Raw genomic sequence first — 25,404 nt, 5'->3', positions numbered from 1 at the left:
CTGCCTTGGAAATAAGGCCGCAGCCCTTCAAGCCTGCCCCATTATTCAATGTGATCATGGCTGATATATACCGGCCTCAATTCCTTTTCTGTGTAATTTACCCATGGCCCTCTATTCCTCAATCCATTCAAAATTTATCCTTTGAGAGAAGTAGTTACTCCTTATCTCTGTTGTAAATCTGCTACCCCTTATCCTAAAACTATGACCTCTTGTTCTAGATTGCCCCATAAGAGTAGGTATCTGCTCTACATCTACTTTGTAAATACATTTTATCATCCTATGTACCTCAATTACATTTCCTCTCATTCTTCTAGAGTCTTAGAGAGCATAGGGCTATACTGCTCGTTCTCTCTTTATAAGACAAACCTCTCAAATCTGGAATCAATCTAGTGAACGTCCTCTGAACTGCCTCTAATGCAACTACATCCTTCCTCAAATAAGGGGACCAAAACTGTACACAGTAGTCCAGCTGCGGTCTCATCAATGCCTTGTTTGGTTGCAGAAACACTTCCTTAGTCTTATACTCTATTCCTTTAGCTACAAATGCCAAAATTCCATTTGCTTCCCTTATTTACCTGCTGAACCTGCATATGGGTTTTCTGCAACACATGCACAAGACACCCAGATCCTTCTACACCAAAGCATCCCAAAGTCTTTCTCCATATGGATAATAAGATGCCTTTCCAGTTTTCTGACCAAAACAGATAACCTCACCCGTATCCACATTAAATTCCATCTGCCACATGTTGGCCCACTCACCTAACCTATCTATATCCATTTGTAAATTTCTTTTTTTCTCATTCTCATTGCAACTTACTATTCCACCTATTTTAGTGTCATGTGCAGTTTTAGCTGTAGTACGTTCTATCCCTGTATCCAAATCATTAAAATAAATTGTAAATAGTTGGGGCCCAAGGACTGAACCCTCTGGTACCCCACTAGTTACATCTTGCCAACTAGAAAAAGACCCATTTATACTGACTTGCTGCCTTCTGTCAGTTAGCCAGTATTTTATCCAAGCTAATAAAGTACCTTAGAAACTTGTTTAGACCATACTTGGAGAGCTGTGGACAGTTCAGATCAACATATCGAAAAAGGACGGAAAGGAATTGGAGAAGGAGTGAAAAACATTGATAAGGATGATGTTGAGAATTGAGAGATTGTAACTATCAGGAAAGGGGCAGTATAGTGGTGCAGTGGTGAGCACTGCTGCCTCACAGAGGCAGGGACCTGGATTCAACTCCAACCTTAGGTGACTGTGTGGTGTTTGCACGTTCTCTCCTTGTCTGCGTGGGTTTCCTCCTAGTGTTCCGGTTTCCTCCCACAGTCCAAAGATGTGCAGGTTAGGTGGATTGGCCATACTAAATTTCCCCTTAGTGTCCATGGATGTGGAGGTTAGGGGATTAGTGGGGTAAATAGATGGGGTTATAAGATAAGGCCTGGGTAAGGTGTTCTGTCATAGTCGGTGCAGACTCGATGGGCCAAATGGCTTCCTGCTGCACTATAGGTGTTCTATGAGAAAAGACTGAACAGGCTAGCAATCTTTTCCCTGGAAAAGAGAAAGCTGAGGGGGCCACCATAGAAATCTTTAAAATTATGACTATAAAATTAAGAATTTGGGGGTAAATGGAGAGAAGATGTTCCGACTTGTGTGAATCATAGAATCATAGAAACCCTACAGTGCAGAAGGAGGCCATTCGGCCCATCGAGTCTGCACCGACCACAATCCCACCCAGGCCCTACCCTCACATATTTACCCGCTAATCCCTCTAACCTACGCATCTCAGGGGCAATTTTAACCTGGCCAATCAACCTAACCCGCACATCTTTGGACTGTGGGAGGAAACCGGAGCACCCGGAGGAAACCCACGCAAACACGAGGAGAATGTGCAAACTCCACACAGACAGTGACCCGAGCCGGGAATCGAACCCGGGACCCTGGAGCTGTGAAGCAGCAGTGCTAACCACTGTGCTACCGTGCCGCCCGTGGGGGAGGGGGGTGGCGGGTGTGGGGGAGTCCAAAACTAGGGTCCAAAAATATAAGATGGTGAATAATAAATCCAACAAGAAATTGAGGAGAAACTTCTTTCCCCAGGGAATGGCTGAGGCAAAAAAGCTTTGCTGTATTTCATGGGAAGCCAGGCAAGCAGATGTGGGAGAAAGGAATAGAAGGATCTGCTAATAAAGTGAGATAAAATAGCTAAAGAGAAAGCTCATGTGGAGCAGAAGCAGCAGTAGAAAGCAGACGAGGCAAATGGTTTGTTTCTGTGCTTCAAAATTAGAATCAAAATGAAAATTTTGGAAATACTCAGCAGGCCAGACAGCATCGTGGAGAGAAACAGAGTTAATGTTACAGCTCAAGAAAACCTTTAACCAGAAACAAGGTTACACTTTGGGGATCTCTTCATTTTGTTAGAAAAGAACTTGGCTCTCACCAGTACCCTTATCTGCTTGCCTGGCTTCCCATGAAATATATCAAAGCTTTTTTGCCTCAACCATTCCCTAGGGAAAGAAGTTTCTCCTGAATTTCTTGTTGGGTTTATTATTCACCATCTTAGTTTTGGACTCCTCCACACAAGTGGGAACCTCTTCTCAGCAGTACTCAGGCCAGCAACCTCGCCCTCGCTCACCTCCCCCGCCACCGCCACCCCCCCTCCCCCTCCCCCCCCCCACCCCCCCTCCCCCTCCCCCCCCCACCCCCCCTCCCCCCCCCCCCCACCCCCCCTCCCCCCCCCCCCCCCCCCCCCCCTCCCTCCCCCCCCCCCCCCCCCCCCCCCCTCCCACCCCCCCCTCCCCCCCCCCCACCCCCCCTCCCCCCCCCCCCCCACCCCCCCTCCCCCCCCCCCCACCCCCCCTCCCCCCCCCCCACCCCCCCTCCCCCCCCCCCACCCCCCCTCCCCCCCCCCCCACCCCCCCTCCCCCCCCCCCACCCCCCCTCCCCCCCCCCCACCCCCCCTCCCCCCCCCACCCCCCCTCCCCCCCCCCACCCCCCCTCCCCCTCCCACCCCCCCTCCCCCTCCCCCCCCCACCCCACCCCCCACCCCCCAACCCTCCCCCGCCCCCGCCCACCCCGGCCTCTCATCTCCTCTCACCTCTCCATTCAACTGCCGCACACTCTCACCACACCAACATGTCCAGGTCCCACAGTCAACACTTGTATTTTCTCAGTGTTGGTCCTCCTACTGTCAATTTCCAAGTCACAGTCACTCCCCAAGTCACAGTGTTACTCTCTGAGCACACATTCAATCCCAGAGAAGGCAATCACAGTCAGGGTCACTCCACAATATACAGAGTCACTTCCCAAGCACCGGCTCAATTTCATTCTCTTCTTCCAATGCCCCTATCTCTTGTGTCCCTCTGTCCTGTACATGTGCTCATCGCACCACTCCATGTGATCCCTGCCTTGGATGCTGTGGGTCTGCCTCTTCTGATTTGCTGTCAAAACATATCCGAGGTTACACATCCCACACTGATGTTGTCAGTTTGAAAGCCTCTGAGGATGAAGAATGCTATTCCCACACTAGAAATCACTAAACATTTACCAGGGGGAACGGAGACAGTAGCTGGGAAAATGACAAGTTTAAATTCCCACCTCATCTGCTGCTCAAAGTTTCCAAAGCTGGAAATTCATGTTACCCCATAAATATTAGGATTGGCTGTGAGAGACGTCAATCAGAGAGCCCACCCACTCTGCCCATTCTCTCCTCTTCCTCTTTCACAGCTGCTTCACTTCCTGTAGGGACTGAAAACCAAGTGAGGAGATGGTGAGTGAAGGAGCAGAATTTATAATAATTACATTGCTAATATTCACACTAATGTTCAGGCAGTCTGACTATCCTGTGGGGAATCAGGTGTGGAAATGCCCCTTATGCTGTGTGAGAAGATCCAGCTGAGAGACCTGTTTACTCGGTGCTTTGTGCTGAGCTGTTTGATTGGAGCTGTGTGTTGGATATTGAATCTGCTTTTTGGAAGCAGTTCCCTTCTCATTTACATTGCTAAATGTGAGCAGGTGAGGTGTAATTATCTGGGAGGGGCAGAGACACATTTATTGAAATGTTTTTAAATGCCTTCTTTAAAGATTTTACCTGAAGGCCTCGGCCTTTTCCAAAAGCCTGGGCCTGGATTTGCTAGTTTTGCCCAGTGCTGTGTCTGATAGCTGAATTTGGGATGTGCAGTCTGAGTGAGTGTAGTGTATCTAATTTCCCAGGATAAATCAGAACCCTTCAATCAGCTACACTGAAGCAATATTTTTCTTAGCTTCTGACACTTCCTAGCCAAGGTGTTTTCTTCAAATAATTTTGGAAAATAAGGGGAGAAATTTCAAAATCTTTATTGAATTAACATTTCTTCTGAATGTTTTTATATTAACCACATACTCTAAGGATAACGCTGGTGTTCACCAGCACAGCACAAGCTCATCATGAATTGATAGCCCATTTTCTACTTTCAGACTGTCTTTTCCATTGCCCTCATGATTCCTGGAAAGATGGGGGTCTGCACAGAGTAATGTAGCCACGTTATCTTCTCCTGGTCACGATTCAGTGTCCCTGCTGGAAACTGAGGGTGTGTGACAGTCAAGTAAGGAAAAATAAAGGACTTGCATCTGGGCCCCCCCACAGGGGAATAGCAGACTGACACTCACTGTGGAACAGTCTCTAACTGAGGAGTCAGCCCCTTCAGCAAAGGAGGAGAGGGAGTTGGAGGAAATCATGTTTCCTTTTCCTGTTTTGCAGAAGGATTACACGACTACACCAGAGAATACAGAGAAGATAGACACCGCAGATAGATCCTGACCATCATGCAAGAAACAACTGCATAACTGTGGGAAAACATCCAGTCCCTTCACAGCATTGCCATCTGGAAATTGCTCAGGTCAGGAGAGCTTTAACATATCATCAGATCTGAAATGGATTAACGGTGTGAAACCTTCAATCAGAACCAAACTTACCAAAGGTTTGACAGTGGGTGATCGGTCGTGAGGCTTGGAAGAAGTGTGAGTGGCTCCAAGTGTGGTGAGAGCTTCAACAATTCATTGAGCCTCATGAACCACTGACTCATTCCTACAGGTGAAAGGTTGTTCCATTGTGTGGAGGACTCCACGGGTTTTACAATCTTTGAACACCAATGTTGCATTGTTACAACCATTGTTAACACAAGTGCAGCTACATGGAAGAGATGCCATTCAAGTGCGAGATGTGTGTTAAAGCTTTTGTGACATCTCGCAGCCTCTTGTTCCACCAGAGGATTCATACAGGAGAGAAACCATTCAGATGCGACGTATGTGAGGCAACTTTCACCAGTTCCTCCAATCTCCGGAGACACCGGAGGATTCACACAGGTGAGAAACTTCTCAGATGTGAGGTATGTGAGGCAGTTTTCACCAATTCCTCCAATCTGCTGAGACACCAGAAGATACACACAGGAGAGAAGCCATACTCTTGTGAGGTGTGTGACAAATCATTCTCGCAATCATCACACCTACTCAACCATCAACGCACTCACACGGGTGAGAAACCATTCAGATGCAACTTGTGTGGCAAATCATTCTCACGATCATCAGCCCTCCGTGTGCACCACCGCATTCACACCAGGGAGAAACCATTCGCATGTGACGTTTGTGACAAATCATTCTCTGATTCATCGGCCCTCCGCAAACACCGACGCATTCACACAGGGGAGAAGCCATTCACATGTGAGGTGTGTGATAAATCATTCTTGCGGTCATCGGACCTCCGTGTACACCAACGCACTCATACAGGGGAGAGACCTTTCAAATGTGAAGTATGCGACAAATCATTCCTGCAGTCATCGACCCTCCGAGTCCACCAACGTGTTCACACAGGAAAGAAACCCTTCCAGTGTCAAGTGTGTGACAAATCATTCTCACAATTATCGCATCTCCGTAAACACCAACGTGTTCACATAGGGGAGGAACCCTTCCCATGCAAGGTATGTGGAAGATTATTCTTGGGCTGATTGGCTTCTTGTGTACACCAGCATATTCACATGTTCTGTATGTGACAAATCATTCCCTGAGTCACCTGTTCTCTGTGCACAGTAACACATTCACACAGGAGACGAACCATTTACATGTAGGCAGCATGGTGACACAGTGGTCAGCACTGCTGCCTCATAGCGCCAGGTTCAAATCCAACCTGTCTGTGTGGAATTTGCACATTCTCCCTGTGTCTGTGTGGGTTTTCTCTGGGTACACTGGTTTCCTCCCGCACTCCAAAGATGTGCGGGTTAGGTTGATTGGCAATGCTAAATTGCCCTTAGTGCCGGGGGGGGGTCATGGGATTAAGAGGGAGAGGGCCTAGATGGGATTGTTGTCAGTGCAGGCTTGATGGGCCAAATGGCCTCCTCCTGCCCTGTAGGGATTCTAAGTATGGTATATAACAAATCATTCTCTGACTAATCAGCCCTCTGCACATACTGGTGAGAAACCATTCATATGCGAGGTGTGTGACAAGCCATCCTCATGTTCATCAGATCTCCAGAGACAGCAGCCCATTCATACTGTGGCTCACCTACTTCCCTTACTCTGAGAGTTGCCGTCTGGTGGTGGAGGTCCATCTACAGAGGGATCCTCCCCCAATGGATCGGGGACCTAGGGTGGAGGCTAGTGCACACAGAAGTACCATGCAACCGTAGATTGTACCAGTTCACAGACTCCCAAGAAATCTGCCCTTTTTGCGGTCTTGTGGAGTCCGTGGACCATATCTATGTTAATTGTCTTAGGCTGCATGCACTTTGTTGGTAACTAAAAAAACCTTTTTAGTGATGGTTTGTTTGCACTTCAGTCCCACGCTCCTGATTTATGAGGACCTCCTCGTGAACCTGTTCCTGTGCCTGGCCAATCTCACCATAAACAGGTCCAGGCAGTGGGTGACGGAGGAGGTCGTCTGACTTGACTGCCTGTCCTCTACTGAGGCTACATTCGCAGCTGGGTATCCCTGGGGAAGGAGTATGCAGAGTCCAGGGCCACCATCGAGACCTTCCATGACTGCTGGGCCCTTCGGGGCTGGGGTGTTTAATTGACCCTCTTAATCACATTTTGATTTGATGTTTTAAGTTTCCTTTACGCTTTGTTTTTGTTTGCTCTGGGTGGTTCTTCCCCCACCTCCCCCTTTAAGTGACTGCCCCTTTTACTTTATTTAGTTTATTTGGTTTGCCAAAAGATGCTTTACGCTGAGAGTTGTCTGTGTTATTTACTCTCGAGTGCTCACACAGGGAAGCTTCCTTCCAAAGCATTGTCTGTCTCAGCAGTGTCTGGTTCCAACCTCTCCCGCCATAAGAACATAAGAAATAGGAGCAGGAGTAGGCCATCTGGCCCTTCGAGCCTGCCCCGCCATTCAACAAGATCATGGCTGATCTGAAGCGAATCAGTTTCACTTACCCGCCTGCTCCCCATATCCCCTAATTCCCTTATCGATCAGAAAACTATCTACCCGTGATTTAAACATATTCAACGAGGAAGCCTCCACCACTTCAATGGGCAGAGAATTCCAGAGATTCACTACCCTCTGAGAGAAGAAGTTCCCCCTCAACTCTGTTCTGAACCGGCTCCCCCTTATTTTGAGGCTGTGCCCTCTAGTTCTGGTTTCCCTTCTAAGTGGAAAGAATCTCTCCACCTCTACCCTATCCAGCCCCTTCATTATCTTATATGTCTCTGTAAGATCACCCCTCATCCTTCTAAACTCCAACGAGTACAGACCCAATCTGTTTAATCTCTCCTCATAAGCTACACCCCTCATCTCCGGTATCAACCTGGTGAACCTTCTCTGCACTCCCTCCAAGGCCAATATATCCTTTCGCAAATAAGGGGACCAAAACTGCACACAGTACTCCAGTTGCGGCCTCACCAGTGCCTTGTACAGTTGCAGCAAGACCTCCCTGCTTTTATATTCTATCCCCCTCGCGATAAGGGCCAACATTCCATTCGCCTTCCCGATCACCCGCTGCACCTGCAGACCGAGTTTTTGCGATTCGTGCACAAGGACCCCCAGGTCCCTCTGCACAGTCGCACGATGTAATTTTTCTCCATTTAAATAATATTCCAATTTACTATTATTTCTTCCAAAGTGGATAACCTCACATTTGCTAACGTTATATTCCATCTGCCAGATCCTCGCCCACTCGCTCAGCCTATCCAAATCTCTCTGCAGACTTTCCGCGTCCTCCACGCAATTCGCTTTCCTACTCACCTTCATGTCATCAGCAAACTTGAATACCCTAGATTCAGTCCCCTCCTCCAGATCATCTATGTAAATGGTAAACAGTTGAGGCCCCAGCACCGATCCCTGCGGCACGCCACTGGTCACCAACTGCCAACAGTCCAATCGTTTCAAGAAGGTCAATTTAACCTTTGACCAGATCGCCAAACATCACCAAAAGAAGACATCAATATCTGAATATTAAATATATGTATTAATAGATATAATTTTTGAAACTTTAAATCCTAGTTTTTGAGTTGAAAGTACAGAGAGACCACTATTTTTTAAACTAATTTTATGAGGTGTTGTAAAATGCAGTTGTCTTGGAGATGGCTCTGACTTTGTCATAAGATTGATCTCTAATCAGAAGTCCCCCTGGGTGCAAGCTGAAAGCTGTCTCTATCACTCGGAAAATGTGTCAAAAGACAACACAATAATGTCTGAAACATGATTCGTTTTTAATTTTAATTTCTTTCATTCGGTAAAGTTGATCGATAACGCCCAGGAGTACTCGTTGACTGGAGGGTGGGTTCCGTACATCAAGGAGCTGACGGAACAGGAGGAGTTCACGAGGAAGCTGTTTGGCCTCTCCAACCCCACGATAATCAATGGTGGATCAGATATGGGGATGAGTGAAGGTGATGTCAGCAATTGAGTGTTTAAATCATCAGAAGGAGAGTTAATTTACGTGACAAAAGATAATAATTGTGACTTTCTTCTCTGACAGTTACACAGGTGTCCGTGGACACATCAGATGGTGATGGAGGAGAGTTGTCAGGAATGTCCGAGATTCCTGAAAGGGCTGATGAGGAAGGTACGGAGGTGAATACCTCACAGCAATGTGGCATGGCAGCTGCAGTGGAGGAGGGAGAGGACTGTCAGGAGGGTAAGATATCTGATTCAGAGGGTAGTGTTGGTGAGTTCAACTTAAATATTGTGGCTTGTGTGAAGGAGGAGGCCTGTGATGCTCTGGCTGCTGTGGTGGAGGGAGGATGCTCAGAACCTTCTGGAAGTGAGGAACCTGCAGCTTTGGGAGCAGATGTTTCGCCGTCTCCACGAGCACACGGACAACATCAGGCCCATGCAGTTGGTGAAGAAATTGAAGATGATCTGAAACCTCTTGCACGCTTATATCAGGAACAGGGTCAAAGTACGGAGAGTTATCAGGCCACACCTAACTTGCTTCAGCAAACTCTAAATGAATTTAAGACGGATGTTAGCCAGAATCTACAAAGAAACAATGAGATTCTTCAGCAGCAGAATGAGGTTCTGAGACAGCAGCATGAGATTCGAAATCAGAATCTACAAAGAAACAATGAGATTCTTCAGCAGCAGAATGAGGTTCTGAGACACCAGAATGAGATTCAAAACCAGCACTTACAAAGAAACAATGAGATTCTTCAGCAACATCTACAAAGAAACAATGAGATTCTTCAGCAGCAGAATGAGGTTCTTTGTCAGCTTCTGCAAAGAAGCAATGAAACTTTGAATGAAATGAGGCAGTTTCTGTCTCAGATTATAGCGCCTGCACCTTCTGGCCAGCAGCAGCCCAGTGCAGAGACATCTGCTGCTGGACATGCCTCTGACATGGGAGAGGTCACGTCACTGGGATGGGGAAGACACAGAAGGTATTAGGGTCCCTCCCTCCCTCCACTGCCACCTCCACCTCATTCTGCACTTGCCTGTTTTATCATGAGGGATATTTTTCCTCTTTTCATTTGGATTTAAGGTCTCTGTCCTGAGGACAAAACAGAAGAGGCCCGAATCTAGATGACCTGCCTCCCGATCACAGCACCTTCCATTTTCGTTGCGCCAGGAATGAGCCAGGTCACAATTTGCACAGTTTGCAGAGGAACATGTGCTTAGAAATAAGCAGCTGCTTCCACTTGTGTGGTTTTGGGGTGAGAGGTGACTGAAACCCAATATGTGTGGATTAAACCTGGTAAGAGCAGATCTGAATACTGTTCATTGGATAGTTTTCATTTGGATAGTTTTGTGAAGAGGAATGGGACCCCTTTGGATATGGTCATCAGGCACCTTTGGGGAGGGAAGCTGCCTTTGGAAAAATGAATATCTTCTGAGAAAATTAAAAATTAGGCATGAATGTGAGTACAATGTGCTTAACTCATTGAAATTGTCAAAAACCATTGTCAAAAGTGAAGAACTGTCAAAATGAGCTGTTAAACTAAATAGGCATTTCAAAGTCCTGTCTTTAACTCTTTGAAAAAACTGTTAGAAAATTATTGACTTTTACTCAGTCAGTTCACACAAGTCTCTGGGATTGACTGGATTAAGGTGCACAATATATTTCACAACCATCCATTGTCAAGCAGGGTGCCTGCCCTTTTACATGTCAATTGACAACCACAGTGGCATAGTGGTATTGTCACTGGACTAGTAACTACTGGTTATGGACACTGAATTGGGACTATCAATTCCATTGCTTGTTTTTGTTGGGGATAATGCAATTGAATGAAATATATGTTGTTAAAAGGTTTAGTGTTAATTGAAAGAATTTAAATATGTTAATTGTTTTTTATGAATGAATGTTTTAAAAAAATAAAGTCTGCAACAGACACATGGAACTTCATTTTATTTAATCTCAGCAGCAGCCATGATAGAATAGAATCACTACAGTACAGTCCCAACATGGATCGAGTAATACAGACATCACTAAGAACTCCCCCCTCCTTTTCACAGCCCACAGCTGTACTTCCTGTGTGCACCTTGAACCACAGCATTGTTCAAGGCTGAATGGCTTTGGAAAGCAGTTCAGAGTCAACCATGTAATGTGGGATTGAAGTCACATGTAGACCAGAACAAGCATTTCTCTTGCTTTAAGTTGTGCACACTGGAGAGAACCTCAGGGAACAACATTCAAAACCAGATTATCGGGTTAGTATTGTTGGTTCCAGAGCTTGCTGTAAGCATGTTGCAATGTGTGTGAGAAGTAATTCTCATACTCATGGTCCCTCTTCATACATTCACACAGGTGAGAAGCTGCTCACATGTGAGTTAGGTGCCAAATCTTTCTCGGAATTCATTGATCTTCTACAAACACCAGCACATTCACACGGGAGAAATCATTCAGGTGTGTAACAAATAATTATTGGATGCATTCAAACTCCACAAAAATCAACACATTCACACAGGGGAGAACCCCTATTGATGACAGTTCTGTAATAAAGTCTTCACATTTTTGTTGAACCTTCTGGAACATCAGTGAACCTGAACAGAGATAAACCTTATGTCTGACCTGTGCCAGGATTGTTTCATCTACTCCTCCTCCTCTCGCCAAACACTGACATCTCCACATGGACTTGGAGCTGGCTCATCTGCTTCCCTTACACAGAGTTGTCTGTGTTATTTACCCTCCAGTGTTCACACAGGGGAGCTGTCCTTCCAAAGCACTGTCTGTCTTAGCAGTGTCTGTCTCAGACATCAATATGCATAATATTCCTGTGGTGGACAAGTGGGAAATACCTGAATAGATTCTGTGGCATAATTTATTTCCTTGAAATTTTTTGTCATCATGTATCTGTAAGATGTGTTCATCGACCTTTGATGGAGCAGAAATCCACCAGCTTTGAAGCCATCAGCAGGAATTCCATCGGGGCCACAGGGTTTATTGTTTGCTTGTTGCAGCTCTCCCGTCGATGGTGACTCACCCATGGATTCTACCACAGGCACTGGGGGATAGGCTGGAGGGTATCAGCTGTCACTGTGGACTCATGGTTGAGGAGTTGTTCAAAATGTTCCCTCCAAGAGTTAACAGATGGCATTGTCACCATTATGTGAATTAATGGGATTTTGTCGATTTGAGCTCAGCCCTGGTGACTTCAAAAAAACATTGACATGCTATGATCGGAATATTATTGAATCTCTCGAGATTTCTCTTCCCACCGCATGTCCTTCATCTTCCAGATTTACCTTTAGGTGTCAATCTTGAGCTGTTGAAATGCTGCCTTTTTGAGTTGTGACTGTGGGTTGATCTGTCAGGCCATGATTGTCATGGATTTGCCTAGATACAGCAAGATCCAGAATTAATAAAGGGAATGATGGGATGTAATCTGTCCAGCAACAGGGGAGAATATGCCTGGTGATAGTAGTAGCTAACATTCAAAGGGGCTGATGAGATGTGTCCTTTTCCCAGTAATGAGATTAGCGAACATCTAGATAAGATCAGATCTCAATGGTCCTATCACCAGGAAGCAGTTAACCTAGATGACCAAGAGATCAGTGGAGGCATACAGATATTAATTTTCAAGAGTCAAGGAATGAGAGAGAGACAGACTGCCTAATTATACAGTACATAGAATCATAGAGAACCAGGGTATAATTGCCAATTCCTGCAGAAGCAAACAGGCCAGTTTAACATCTAATAGCAAGCCAGCTAACAGCAGAGGCCACTTTTAAAGTCTTACAGATAAGTAAGACAGTGCCAAAACTAAACTGACCACCATAGATACACATGATCTGCAGCTTGCAGATGACTAAAGTTGTCCACTCTGCACCAGACTTGCAAATCTCTCTTAATCTCTTCAATTCTGCACGTGTTTCTATGATGGACACAGCTTTTAAGTCTGAAAGAGGAATATTGTTTGAATTGGAACTCATAGAATCCCTGCAGTGCAGAAGGGGGCGATTTGGCCTATCAAGTCTACACTGACTCTTACCCAGGCCTGACCCAGGTTTAGCACCGAAAGTAAGAATGCTCACGTGATGCTGGATTTTCTAGCTCTGCAACACCTGCTGTGAATTAATCCGTTGGATGGAGAATTGAAATTCTGACTTCCCATCTCTGCAGCTTCCAGCACACCTTGAGGTAGAGATAGAGTCGCTGCTTGCCTTGAGCTAGCAGGCCACCAACAGCAAAATTTTCACTCCAGGAAAATAGGAAAGACTGTTTCCAACTAATCAGGAGAATTTCTAATATCAGGAAGAGAGACAAAGCACTGCATCCAGTCAGCAACCATTCTCACTAGCCAGCAACCATTCTAACTAGCCAGCAACCATTCTAACTAGCCAGCAACCATTCTAACTAGCCAGCAACCAAAACTGAAAGCAAAAGCACTCTTGTGAGAAAACAAACTGTCCCACCTAACCTGTCAAATCACCCCCCCCCCCCAACCCAACAATTCCAAAAGGGTCCCAAACTCCAAGAGAGTGCATTAAGCCCAGATTAAAAGTAAACAAAAACCCATTAAGTCATTTAAGCAACAATAAAAGGACATCGGCATGGTGGCACAGTTGTTAACACTGCTGCCTCACAGTGCCAGGGACCCAGCAATTCCAGCCTTGGGTGACTGACTGTGTGGGTTTCCTCCAAATGCTCCGGTTTCCTCCCACACTCGAAATATGTGCAAGTTAGGTGGATTGGCCATGGGAAATGTGTGGAGTTATGGAGATAGGGTGGGGTAGAGGGCCTGTGTGGGATGCTCTAACAGAGAGTTGGTGCAGAATCGATGGGCTGAATGGCCTCTTCTGCACTGTAGGGATTCTGTGATCTAGTCAGGCAGCTCAGTGCCTGCTTATAACTGCAGTGAACATACATGATTTAAAATGCATTTCTTAAAAGCAAAGTAGCATCACATATGCTCACCTTACATTCTTCCCAGATTCATTTCACGTTCTGGGAAACATCCTAAGTTATTTTCAAATGTTTTGTAATTTTGGTTGATTCTGAGTTTGGAGTAAGCTGAATATTGTGTTGTTATTTTGATCTTCTGAGATTTATAACTCACAAATTCATATTGCAGCTTGAATCCAGCTACCTAAGTCAGCATGGTGTGTTCCTGTTGAAAGTGAAGACGGGAATGGGTTAATGAACTCTGTGATACTTAGAGATTTGGTGAGAAGCACTCGAGGGCTCATGGTTTCGTTAGAGCTCGGTGTCTTCATGTCTATAAAGCCTGTTTACATGTATCCAAACCAGATAAGAGAGACAGCTATCCTTGCTGTTCCCAGCTAATTTTGTATCAGGAATGTGGCTTAGCAGAATCAGCTAAGCAAACTCCATTTTATGTTCCTTTCTATTATGTACCTTTGTTTAACACGGTGGAGCTGACATGTATGCCTTCTGTCATCGTATAACAATAGATTCATATATTCATTATATTTATACTGATATAAATTTCTATATAGGGTCTTGTGTTTTAGTTAAACCTGTTTGTGCAAACGTATAATCTAAACAGCAATCCACATAGAGACGACAAAACACAGCCTTGAGACGGCCATGACTACGCAGACTACGCGAAGGATAGAATCGCTGAGACAGCAATAATCGTGGGAAGATGAGGACGTGACCAGGGGTGAAAATACATGTATAAATGTTTGCTCTTGACCTATATTTGATGAGAAGTCTGAGGCCGTGTTATGCATCGTACGTCTCCCACAAAATGTGCAAATAAACCACTGTACTTTGACTCACCACTAGTCTCAGAGGTATTATTTTACCTACAACAATTGGTGCCGAAACCCGGGATCTGTTTACGGGTCCGGTCGAATGGCCACAACTGGGACACCGGAATAGATTACTGAACTTTATGAAGTGGGTCAAAATACAGTGGTAATCATCTGTGAAGAGAGAGTGTCTGAATGAATAAAAGACGTCTGAACTGAGCACATACGGACAAGGAGGCAATTGACTCTGACACCCAGCCTTAGACTGAATGTTAAGAGGGGAAATCCCCCACGCTGAGGTCAGGAAATTGAAATGGGTGTTCGGGTCTGGAAAAAGGTTGCCTGAGGTGTGATGTTCAGACATGAGTGAGAAAGAAACTGAGCGATCGCCGGAGTTGAAGGAAAAGCCTTCATGTAAAAGCCGGCTTAATAAAAATATAGTATAAGTGGTGGTATGGAGGGATCTGATCACCCCTGACAGGTATCACCGAACTCTGATAAGAGCAACCTAGGAGGGGGAGAGCGAGAAAGGAGAATAGAAGACTCCAGGTGGTGAGTATAAACTTATCGATGTTATGGCGGGACAAGGACAGTGGGGGCCCCTGGGGGCCCTGATACACGAATATATGACTAAGAGGGACAAACTCATTAAACAGATGAACAAAGGGGGGTGAGATTTAGACCACCCGCTAGACCAACAACGGAAATGGTTGGAAAAGGAAACAAAAGACAGAACTAAGAAAATTGGAGTTCTCTTAGTTCACCAATTGGCTGAAATAATTGAACAGGTCTCAGTCTTGGGTAAGAAATGGGCTGATGACAAAGCGAAAAGAGAATTAGAAAAGAGAAACCAATGTTTAGAGGTCCCCAGCTGGGGATCCTTGCCTCCCTATGAGCCGGCCGTACAACCTACGGCACCAGTGGGAGACTTCGACCCTGATGAGGAAGAGGTCCATGATCTCGCTCCCATAACTCGGGGCGGGACATTACAGAGTCCCACTGCCCGATACAAACCCTTCACCCTGGGAGAAAGACAACAAGTTTTGGCATCCCTGGGAAGGCTCCATTTACATTTGCAGGATATACACCAGTTGGTACGGGCCACTTGCCCACAGGATAAGTGGAGACTGAGTGACGGAGCAGGTAACATGCCAACCAATTGGTCCAGAATTACCAACATTAAACAACAAAGGGGTGAAGGAGCTCCGAATTTGGGGAGCGACTCTTTAGAGTATACCAAGAATGTTCGGGAATGCCCGAAACTGCCCGAACAGATAGAGCCTTTTTACAAGCATTTAAAGACGGGCTGTCGCCAGCTCACCAAAAAATCCTTAAAATGGGAGTTCTCAATACCCAGAACTATGACAAGTTAGTAGAATGGGCATCTGGAATTAGAGACAGACCAGATGAGAAATCATATCCACGAATAAAACAAGAAAATGTTAGTGCAAACAGAGGAGGAGCTAAACCCAAGGGTGCGCGCCATAATTGTGGGAAACTGGGTCACTTTGCCAGAGACTGTGGGGCTCCGAAGGGGGGTAGAAGGAAGGCCCCAACCTGCCGGTTTTGCAATAAGGGGGGCCACACAGAGGGGCAATAAGGGGCAGCCCCCGTGAGTTTGGGTAAGAGGAGGGTAGAATCTATATGTCTGCACTAGTAGGGGGCAGACAATGTGAAATGCTGGTGGATACGGGAACCTCCATATCTATCACTGACCTACCCTTACCCATAACGAATAAAATGATCTATGTAAAAGAAATTAACGGACAGAAGACCCTGCCTACTAAAGAGAAACAAGACAAAGAAGATAGAAGTATTGTTAATACATCAGTTAGCTGGACTAATTGAGCAAGTAGTCGCCTCTACTAAAAGGTGGAGTGAAAATAAAGAAAAGATTAGAGAGTTAGAATCCAGAATAAGGGAACTGGAGAAATGAAACCAAGTGTTAGAAGAAAAACAATGGAGAGGGGAAACTGTTCCTCTATCTCCTAATGAGTCCACACAACAGGGACCAACCGCTCCTCCAGAGGAGTGGGAAACGCTAGAATACAACTTAGCACCAGTAACCCGAAGGGGAACAGATGCGCAGCCAAAAGCAAATTATAAATCCTTCTCCCAGTTTAAAACAGAGATTCAGAGGATAGATTCAGAGGGTATTAGGGAATGCTCCCACTTACTGGAGCAGAATAACTACAACAAAACAGTTAAGAAAGGAAAAATGCACGCAGAAGAAGGATCAACGTATGTGATAATGACGGAAACCCTAAGACTTGGGTAAGAATGAAATCATAGAAATCATAGAAACCCTACAGTGCAGAAAGAGGCCATTCGGCCCATCGAGTCTGCACCGACTACAATCCCACCCAGGCCCTACTCCTATATCCCTACACGTTTACCCGCTAATCCACGCATCTCAGGACCCTAAGGGGCAATTTTTAGCATGGACAATCAACCTCACCCACACATCTTTGGACTGTGGGAGGAAACCGGAGCACCCGGAGGAAACCCACGCAGACACGAGGAGAATGTGCAAACTCCACACAGACAGTGACCCAAGCCGGGAATCGAACCCAGGCCCCTGGAGCTGTGAAGCAGCAGTGCTAACCACTGTGCTACCGTGCCACCTGAAGTGGGAATGTGAGAAGTATGAGGAGGACAAAAGAGATAGAGTAGAACAAGAGAGACTGTAAAGGAAAGGCAAGACCGAGAAAAAAGAATTAGTACGGCAAGCCGAACAAAGGAAAGATGAAAAACCAGAGGCAACCGGCTTGCCAATGTTGTTCCAAAATACCGATACGGATGAACAGGAGGAGGATTGGTGGAATCGACCCAGTATAGATAATCACCAGAAATCTAAGGTAGCCGTCATTGCCCCAATGAATATAACAGACACCAGTGCCAGTGCCGCTGCAAAGACAGAAGGGACTCAAATTAGGTTAAATTGGTTAGTTTGAAGCATGATAGACCAAAGAGGGGAGTAAAGGGTTAAAAACTAGCAGGCTGTCTCTCTTGATAGAGAGAGAGGGGATGAAATTATGCAATCGAGAGCCTCATGTGGTGGAACAGGGTATAGCAGATCAAAGTGATCAAAGCTTCTCTGTATGCGAGTTTAATAAATTACTTTCGGGGGAGTGTTAAAACTGTTAGAGATTACAGTGATAAGATTTCTTGAATTTACTTCTGTTTTGAGTTTAATTACAGTTTGGAAGACAGAAGAATAAAAGCGACTGTTAATCAACATTCTGTATTCTCAAGTGTTTTACTTTCATCCCAGTTTAAGATGTTAAGTTTGAATAAATGTTGGAAGCTTCCATGAGTATCTGTGTGTTTAACAAAGTGGTTGCGTGAATGTTTTGCTGTTGTTCGCTTTAATGTTCTAATGTTAAGAAAGGAGTTAAACCTTGGGAGGACCATGTGCTCTTTCCTTGTCTTGAAGTCGAAATTATAAGAGAGTTAGTTGAGAAGTTAGGAAAAAAAGTAGTTTTGTGAAGCAGCAGAAAAATAGGAACAAAAGAATGAGGTAAATATACTGTCTATGAGTCAGTTTAAAGTATATCAAGTTAGTGAAATGCATTGTAGTTCTGATTACTCCAAGTTCCAGTGGGAGATTAATCAGTTAAAACCTCAGTTGTTAATGCAGATAAAGATGTTGTCATTGAGTATTTTTAATCTGCATTTGTTGCCAACCATTGAACACCATGAATTGTTGGAACTTGTGTTGCCAGTTAGTTCTAAATAACATTTGGACCAATATGAAATTCAAGGCTTGTATGATGTTTCGTTAACATGCAATAGATTACATCGTCTAACATTGATGATAGTTCTGACTAGCCCATCCAAAGGAAAATCTGACTACAGTACTAACTTCTGGAGACCAATACCAATGCAAATTGCCCAGATAGAATGCAGTATCAAGATCCACAGAATATAGTGATTTACGAACGTCTGATCGTGTAGTATTCGTAACTGGTTAAAATATATGTACTGCCATTGGAATTTCATGTGCCATCTATTGTTCAAGGTTCTCCAAATATAAAAACACTGCAAAGCTTAAAACCTAGCCAGTTAAGAATCAAACCAAAACGTTTCTAATCAATTAACTAGTATGTATTGTACCTACTCCGATTTTGATTTGGCGCCTGTTATTTTTAAATGCGGGGGCTTTTGATCTGGAGCTCAGTTTAAAAATAGAAACGGCTTTAATTAAAAGAGTTTGGATATCACATTTATGATGTGTAAAGCAGCATGATACAACTGCCGCTTGATTATTATACAGTATAAGCACTGCCATATAGACCTGAGAATAAAATCAAATCCTGAAAAGGCTTAACCAATTTATATAATATATTGTGTATTGATAAAAACACAATTCTGTAGGAGAAAAGGCTATTTATCCCAAGCTAAATGTTGGTGTTTTAGTAGTACTTTGTGAAGTACTGTAATGCTTACGCACAACCAAATTATCAAATTAGAGATAATGTAAGAGTACATCACATAGAACTCAGAGCTGTATAGCATGTGATTTTAATGAGGAAAGCGATGTCTTTTGATAGGATTATATACAAATGAATGGATGTCCAGCTGCAGCCGGTGCAAAGTGTTATTTGATTTACACTAAGCTTTATATGGAAGGGGGACATGTAATTAGATGTATAATGCACTGACTAAAGCCATACAGACATCGGGGGAAAATGTGGACAAAGGTATTGCCCACCATACTAATGAGATTAAGGGCTACCACAAACCGGACAACTGGATTAAACTCTTATGAACTAATGACAGGACGGGCGATGCAATTACCAGAAAACATCATAACAGGTGGGACCGATGTAGGTCCACTAAAAGATAAAATCAGGAGAGATGTTTTGGAACTAAGCACCCAACTAAAAGGGATGCGCAAATTGGTAAAAGACAATCAGGAAATAAGAGACGCGGAGAGAGAAATGCTCCCTGACATTCCAACAACGGGACGTCCTAGTGAAAACACTACCTGACAAATCAGGGTTTGTACTAAAATGGAATGGGCCGTGTGAAGTTATAATTAGTGGAGATACCTGTGCCTGTATAGACATAAGCGGGAAAGGTACATGTAAACATTAAACATTAAACTCAGTTGATATCAGTTGAATATGTTGGAATTAATTGGAAAAATATGTGATATACTCCAATTGCAGGAATGTACAGACAACGACTGACCTCCAAGCAAGCTGAATGGGTTCGCGGGAAGTTGCGTGTGGGCAATATAGCCTTTGGAACATTGTATAACAGTTGCACGGATTATTAATAAGTGATAGGATGCTTCTCATGCTGCTTCTCATGACCCTGGCCCTGTTAGCCATAGCGGGAAAGTATAGATGGAATTATGAGAATTTAGGGATGGGACACAGTGAACATCTTTGTAACGATGACTCTGTCTATTGTATGAACACCTTGTGTATATGTCTTACCTGTATGCATCACAATCGAATCTGAGCAAGTGCTGGGTCTGTTCACACATTCCCACGCACGGAGGAAAGGGAGGAATTCCTTCATTTCCTGTCCCTTTATCAGCTCCGGAAATAATAGAATGGATTTTAAATCAGAATGGAACCCAGGAAGGGAAATGGAAACTGACATTTAAAACCCCATCGGGTACCACCATGCAGGGTATCAGCAACAGTGATGTTGTTTCAAGACTAGGGGGCGGAGGGTGCACTTTATCGACCTTTAAGAAACACGACCAGCCCAGCTACGACAGATCAGATTCCCCATCCTACTTCTTTGTGAAAAATCAACAAAGGGGATCTATCTGTCTGATAAGAAATGGAACCATACCTGTTGGCCGTAGCTACTGTATACAGCAGATTGATATCACTAATGACGCTTGGGCCATGGTACAGGTCACAATCCAATGCCCCAAAGCCACCGTCCCAGTTAGCCCCTACTCCGCTTATGTAAGCAAGATGACTGCATATAATGGTACCTATTTTGTCTGTGGAAGCAACGCCTATCCGTGGCTTCCTTGGAATTGGACAGGATCGTGTTATTTGGCAAATGTGGTGCCTTATATTCACCATTACACTGACTTACGGAACCACCCCGAGATACACCTGCTTAGGGCTAAGCGAGCCATTAGTGAGACAGAACGGGTTCTTTATGATAGCCTACCCACTTTATGGGACAGCAAAGGCAGCTCAAGAACTTATACGGATGGCCTCGACCTTAGAGAGAATTACAAATGAGACTAAAGATGGGTTCGAGGAGGTGAGCATGGCCGTCTCTGAAATATCAGCAGAGGTCGTAGCTATTCGGACTGTGGCATTACAGATCCAATTAGCACTCGATTATGTGCCAGCCTCCCAAGGAGGAACATGGCTCCGAATGCTGTACGTATATTCTCGATGCTTCGGGGAATATAACTCGCTCAGCAGATCATATTAAACATGTGGCGAAAACAATACAGGATGAGGGGGAACCAATATCACAATTATAACCCTCCAGGCTGGCTGAGGCAATGGTTCGGCTCGTGGGGTGCATACCTGATGCATGGATTGATTGTATTAATTGTAATTACTTGCTGTGTTTGTATGACATTATTGAACGCCTGTTGCAAAACAGTAACAGTGCGGATTATGTCGGGTGCAAGCGTAGAGGCAGAGGGGGCAGACATAGAACATAGAACAGTACAGCACAGAACAGGCCCTTCGGCCCACGATGTTGTGCCGAGCTTTATCTGAAACCAAGATCAAGCTATCCCACTCCCTATCATCCTGGTGTGCTCCATGTGCCTATCCAATAACCGCTTTAATGTTCCTAAAGTGTCTGACTCCACTATCACTGCAGGCAGTCCATTCCGCACCCCAATCACTCTCTGCGTAAAGAACCAACCTCTGATATCCTTCCTGTATCTCCCACCACGAACCCTATAGTTATGCCCCCTTGTAATAGCTCCATCCACCCGAGGAAATAGTCTTTGAATGTTCACTCTATCTATCCACTTCATCATTTTATAAACCTCTATTAAGTCTCCCCTCAGCCTCCTCCGCTCCAGAGAGAACAGCCCCAGCTCCCTCAACCTTTCCTCATAAGACCTACCCTCCAAACCAGGCAGCATCCTGGTAAATCTCCTCTGCACTCTTTCCAGCGCTTCCACATCCTTCCTATAGTGAGGTGACCAGAATTGCACACAATATTCCAAATGTGGTCTCACCAAGGTCCTGTACAGTTGCAGCATAACCCCACGGCTCTTAAACTCCAACCCCCTGTTAATAAAAGCTAACACACTATAGGCCTTCTTCACAGCTCTATCCACTTGAGTGGCAACCTTTGGAGATCTGTGGATATGAACCCCAAGTTCTCTCTGTTCCTCCACAGCCTTCAGAACCCTACCTTTGACCCTGTAATCCACATTTAAATTAGTCCTACCAAAATGAATCACCTCACATTTATCAGGGTTAAACTCCATTTGCCATTTTTCAGCCCAGCTTTGCATCCTATCTATGTCTCTTTGCAGCCTACAACAGCCCTCCACCTCATCCACTACTCCACCAATCTTGGTGTCATCAGCAAATTTACTGATCCACCCTTCAGCCCCCTCCTCTAAGTCATTAATAAAAATCACAAAGAGCAGAGGAGAAAGCACTGATCCCTGCGGCACTCCGCTAGCAACCTGCCTCCAATCCGAAAATTTTCCATCGACCACCACCCTCTGTCTTCGATCAGACAGCCAGTTACCTATCCAATCGGCCAACTTTCCCTCTATCCCACACCTCCTCACTTTCATCATAAGCCGACCATGGGGGACCTTATCAAATGCCTTACTAAAATCCATGTATATGACATCAACTGCCCTCCTTCATCAACACACTTAGTTACCTCCTCAAAAAATTCTACCAAATTTGTGAGGCACGACTTGCCCTTCACGAATCCGTGCTGACTATCCCGGATTAATCCGCATCTTTCTAAATGATCGTAAATCCCATCTCTAAGGACCTTTTCCATCAATTTACCAACCACCGAAGTAAGACTAACCGGTCTATAATTACCAGGGTCATTTCTATTCCCTTTCTTAAACAGAGGAACAGACCTCCCGACGAAGGAGCTAGGTCCATTTGCCGATAACATGTGGTTCTGAATTGGTCACAAGGCCATGTTTGGACCTGGCCCAACCAACAGGGGGGAGTGAAGACGGGAATGGGTTAATGAACACTGTGATACTTAGAGATTTTGTGAGAAGCACTCTGGAGCTCATGTTTTCATTAGAGCTCGGTGTCTTCATGTCCATAAAGACTGTTTACATGTGTCCAAACCAGATAAGAGAGACAGCTATCCTTGCTGTTCCCAGCTAATTTTGTATCAGGAATGTGGCTTAGCAGAATCAGCTAAGCAAACTCCATTTTATGTTCCTTTCTATTATGTACCTTTGTTCAACACGGTGGAGCTGACATGTATGCCTTCTGTCATCGTATAACAATAGATTCATATATTCATTATATTTATACTGATATAAATTGCTATATAGGCTCTTGTGTTTTAGTTAAACCTGTTTGTGCAAACTTATAATCTAAACAACCCACAGGAGTCCACATAGAGACGACAAAACACAGCCTTGAGACGGCCATGACTACGCGGACTACGCTAAGGATAGAATCGCTGAGACAGCAATAATCATGGGAAGATGAGGATGTGACCAGGGGCGAAAATACATGTATAAATGTTTGCTCTTGACCTGTATTTGATGAGAAGTCTGAGGCCGTGTTAGGCATCAGACGTCTCCCACAATTGTGCAAATAAACCGCTGTACTTTGACTCACCACTAGTCTCAGAGGTATTATTTTACCTACAACAAAAGGAACACTCAGCAGCTCCTATTATTAATGTAGTTTTTGACCCTGAGATGAGTTTCCAACTGCAAATCCACACCATCACGAAGAATACCGATTCTCCCCACCGTTACATTCCATTCTCTTTCTCTACCTCCATTCAGTTGCTCCTGAATCCTCATCCAGACCTTTGTTACCTCTCGATTTGACAATTCAAACCACTCCTCACTGGACCCCCACATTCTACCCTTCATAAACACGGGGCCATCCAATCTTTGCTGTCTCTGTCAAATGTACTTGTTCCTACTCTGCTTACTGATCGATATCAGTTCCCAGTCAACCAAAAACTCAATGTTAAATTCTCATCCTTGGTTTCAAATCCCTTCATGGCCTTGTCCCGCTCTATCTCTAGAATCCCATCCAGCCCCACAACGCTGAAATATCGACACTCATCTAATTCCAGCCTCTTCAACATTCCCGATTTGCACTTCACCATTTGCACTCCACCATTCTTGGCCGCACCTTCAGCTACAGAGGTGATAAGTTCAGGAATTCTCTCCGTAAACCTCTTTATCTCTCCCTCATTCTTCAGCCACAAAGGTGATTATTATGCATGGGTCTAATTATAAATTATAAAAAGACCATAAGATAGGTCTGTAGAACTTGAACAAAGAACAGTTTATTTTAAGTCTTTACAGCTCCACAGTCAGAACTAGATTGACACCCAAAGCTCCACCTGGGTAGAGTTTATCCCCCAGGTCACCTCACCCACTCTCTTAAAGGGGCAGCACACACCCCCAAGCTACATATGTAACAGTGATAAGTTCAGAAATTCTCTCCATAAACCTCTCTGCCTCTCCCTCGTCCTTCAGCTGCAGAGGTGATACGTTCAGAAAATCTCTGCGTAAACCTTTCCATCTCTCCATCATCCATTCAGACAATCCTTAAAACCCAGGTCTTTGAACAAGCTTTTATCATTTGGCTAAATATCATCTAAGACAGGAGTAAATATCCTTGAAAAACTTAGGAAGACATTCAGCCCCGCAAGTAAGTTCTACCTTACAATTAGTTTATGTCTGATTTATATATTTACCCCTTCAACTCCACTTGGTTCCATATTCCTCAATCGCCTTCCTAACGTAAATCTCAATCTAATTTTATATATTATCAGTTGACATTTCAAAGTCGTGACTGTGTTTGGGGTGTTGGGTAAACTGAAGACAGGAATGAAAGGGACAGGATTTTCCGGGAAAGTGGAGTGATATTGTTCCATGAGTGTTGGGATGGTGACAGCTTGGGAGAAACATTGCATTGCTTTGTGTCAGTGAGGAGCCAGTGACAGAGTGAGAAGGGAGCTGAACAGGAACTACCCAGATTGGTTGAGAAGTTAAACAGAGTTCCCTGACTAACAGAATGTAACAATATCTAGAGAAGGAGCTTTGAACTTTGTTTCTGGATCAAACTTTACTCCAGATGGGACTCAGACCCACAATCCTGGCATAGAAGGCCAATGCCTTATCCACTAGACCACTGGGGTTGTAAAAGATGAGGGTTTGATGATTGTAACTTTGACCCTTTGTCTCAATGTAATCGCTGCCAAATTTGATGCCTTTTGGTGGGCTGCCCCCTTCTTTTCATTCCCAACAGATTATCAATTCCAAACATCCCAGTAATGAACTGATAGGGTTAGGATTTGTTTTTGTCTGTCAGTAATTAATGCTGGCAAAATATAGATTGTATGTAAGAAGCAATTGTCTTTCCAGAAATTTCCTTGCTTATCCTGACTCCAAAGTTCAGTGATTTCCCAGCCCCAATTCCCGTTTCACCATCCGCTGCCAGTGAACATCCAGGGACAGTTTAGACAGAACTTGAATCTGTATCTAACCCGTGCTGCACCTTCTCTGTGAGTGTTTGATAGGACAGTGTCAACGTGGAGAAGTTATTCGATCCACATTTTAAATGTGGAGAGGTTATTCCTTCAAGTT

At 44.7% G+C, this 25,404-nt stretch overlaps 2 protein-coding genes across 2 annotated transcripts in view; one reads left to right on the top strand and one right to left on the bottom strand.

The window, feature by feature from the left end:
• The window catches only part of LOC144497100 (uncharacterized), a 34,506-nt gene extending 23,711 nt beyond the window's left edge, over positions 1 to 10,795 (top strand). Inside the window, 3 exon segments of the mRNA XM_078217879.1 lie at positions 5,153 to 5,949; positions 8,704 to 8,854; positions 8,944 to 10,795. Of these exon segments, the coding sequence (XP_078074005.1) occupies positions 5,153 to 5,949; positions 8,704 to 8,854; positions 8,944 to 9,851 (1,856 nt within the window). The 3' untranslated portion in view covers positions 9,852 to 10,795.
• Positions 1 to 25,404, bottom strand: part of LOC144497075 (uncharacterized) — a 257,791-nt gene that overhangs the window by 180,502 nt on the left and 51,885 nt on the right. The window lies entirely within an intron of this gene.

This window comes from Mustelus asterias, chromosome 8, assembly GCF_964213995.1.
Source record: "Mustelus asterias chromosome 8, sMusAst1.hap1.1, whole genome shotgun sequence".
In the NCBI taxonomy this organism is placed as follows: Eukaryota; Metazoa; Chordata; class Chondrichthyes; order Carcharhiniformes; family Triakidae; genus Mustelus; species Mustelus asterias.
The sequence above is the reverse complement of the archived record's forward strand: the minus strand, read 5'-3'. Positions and strand labels throughout refer to the sequence as shown.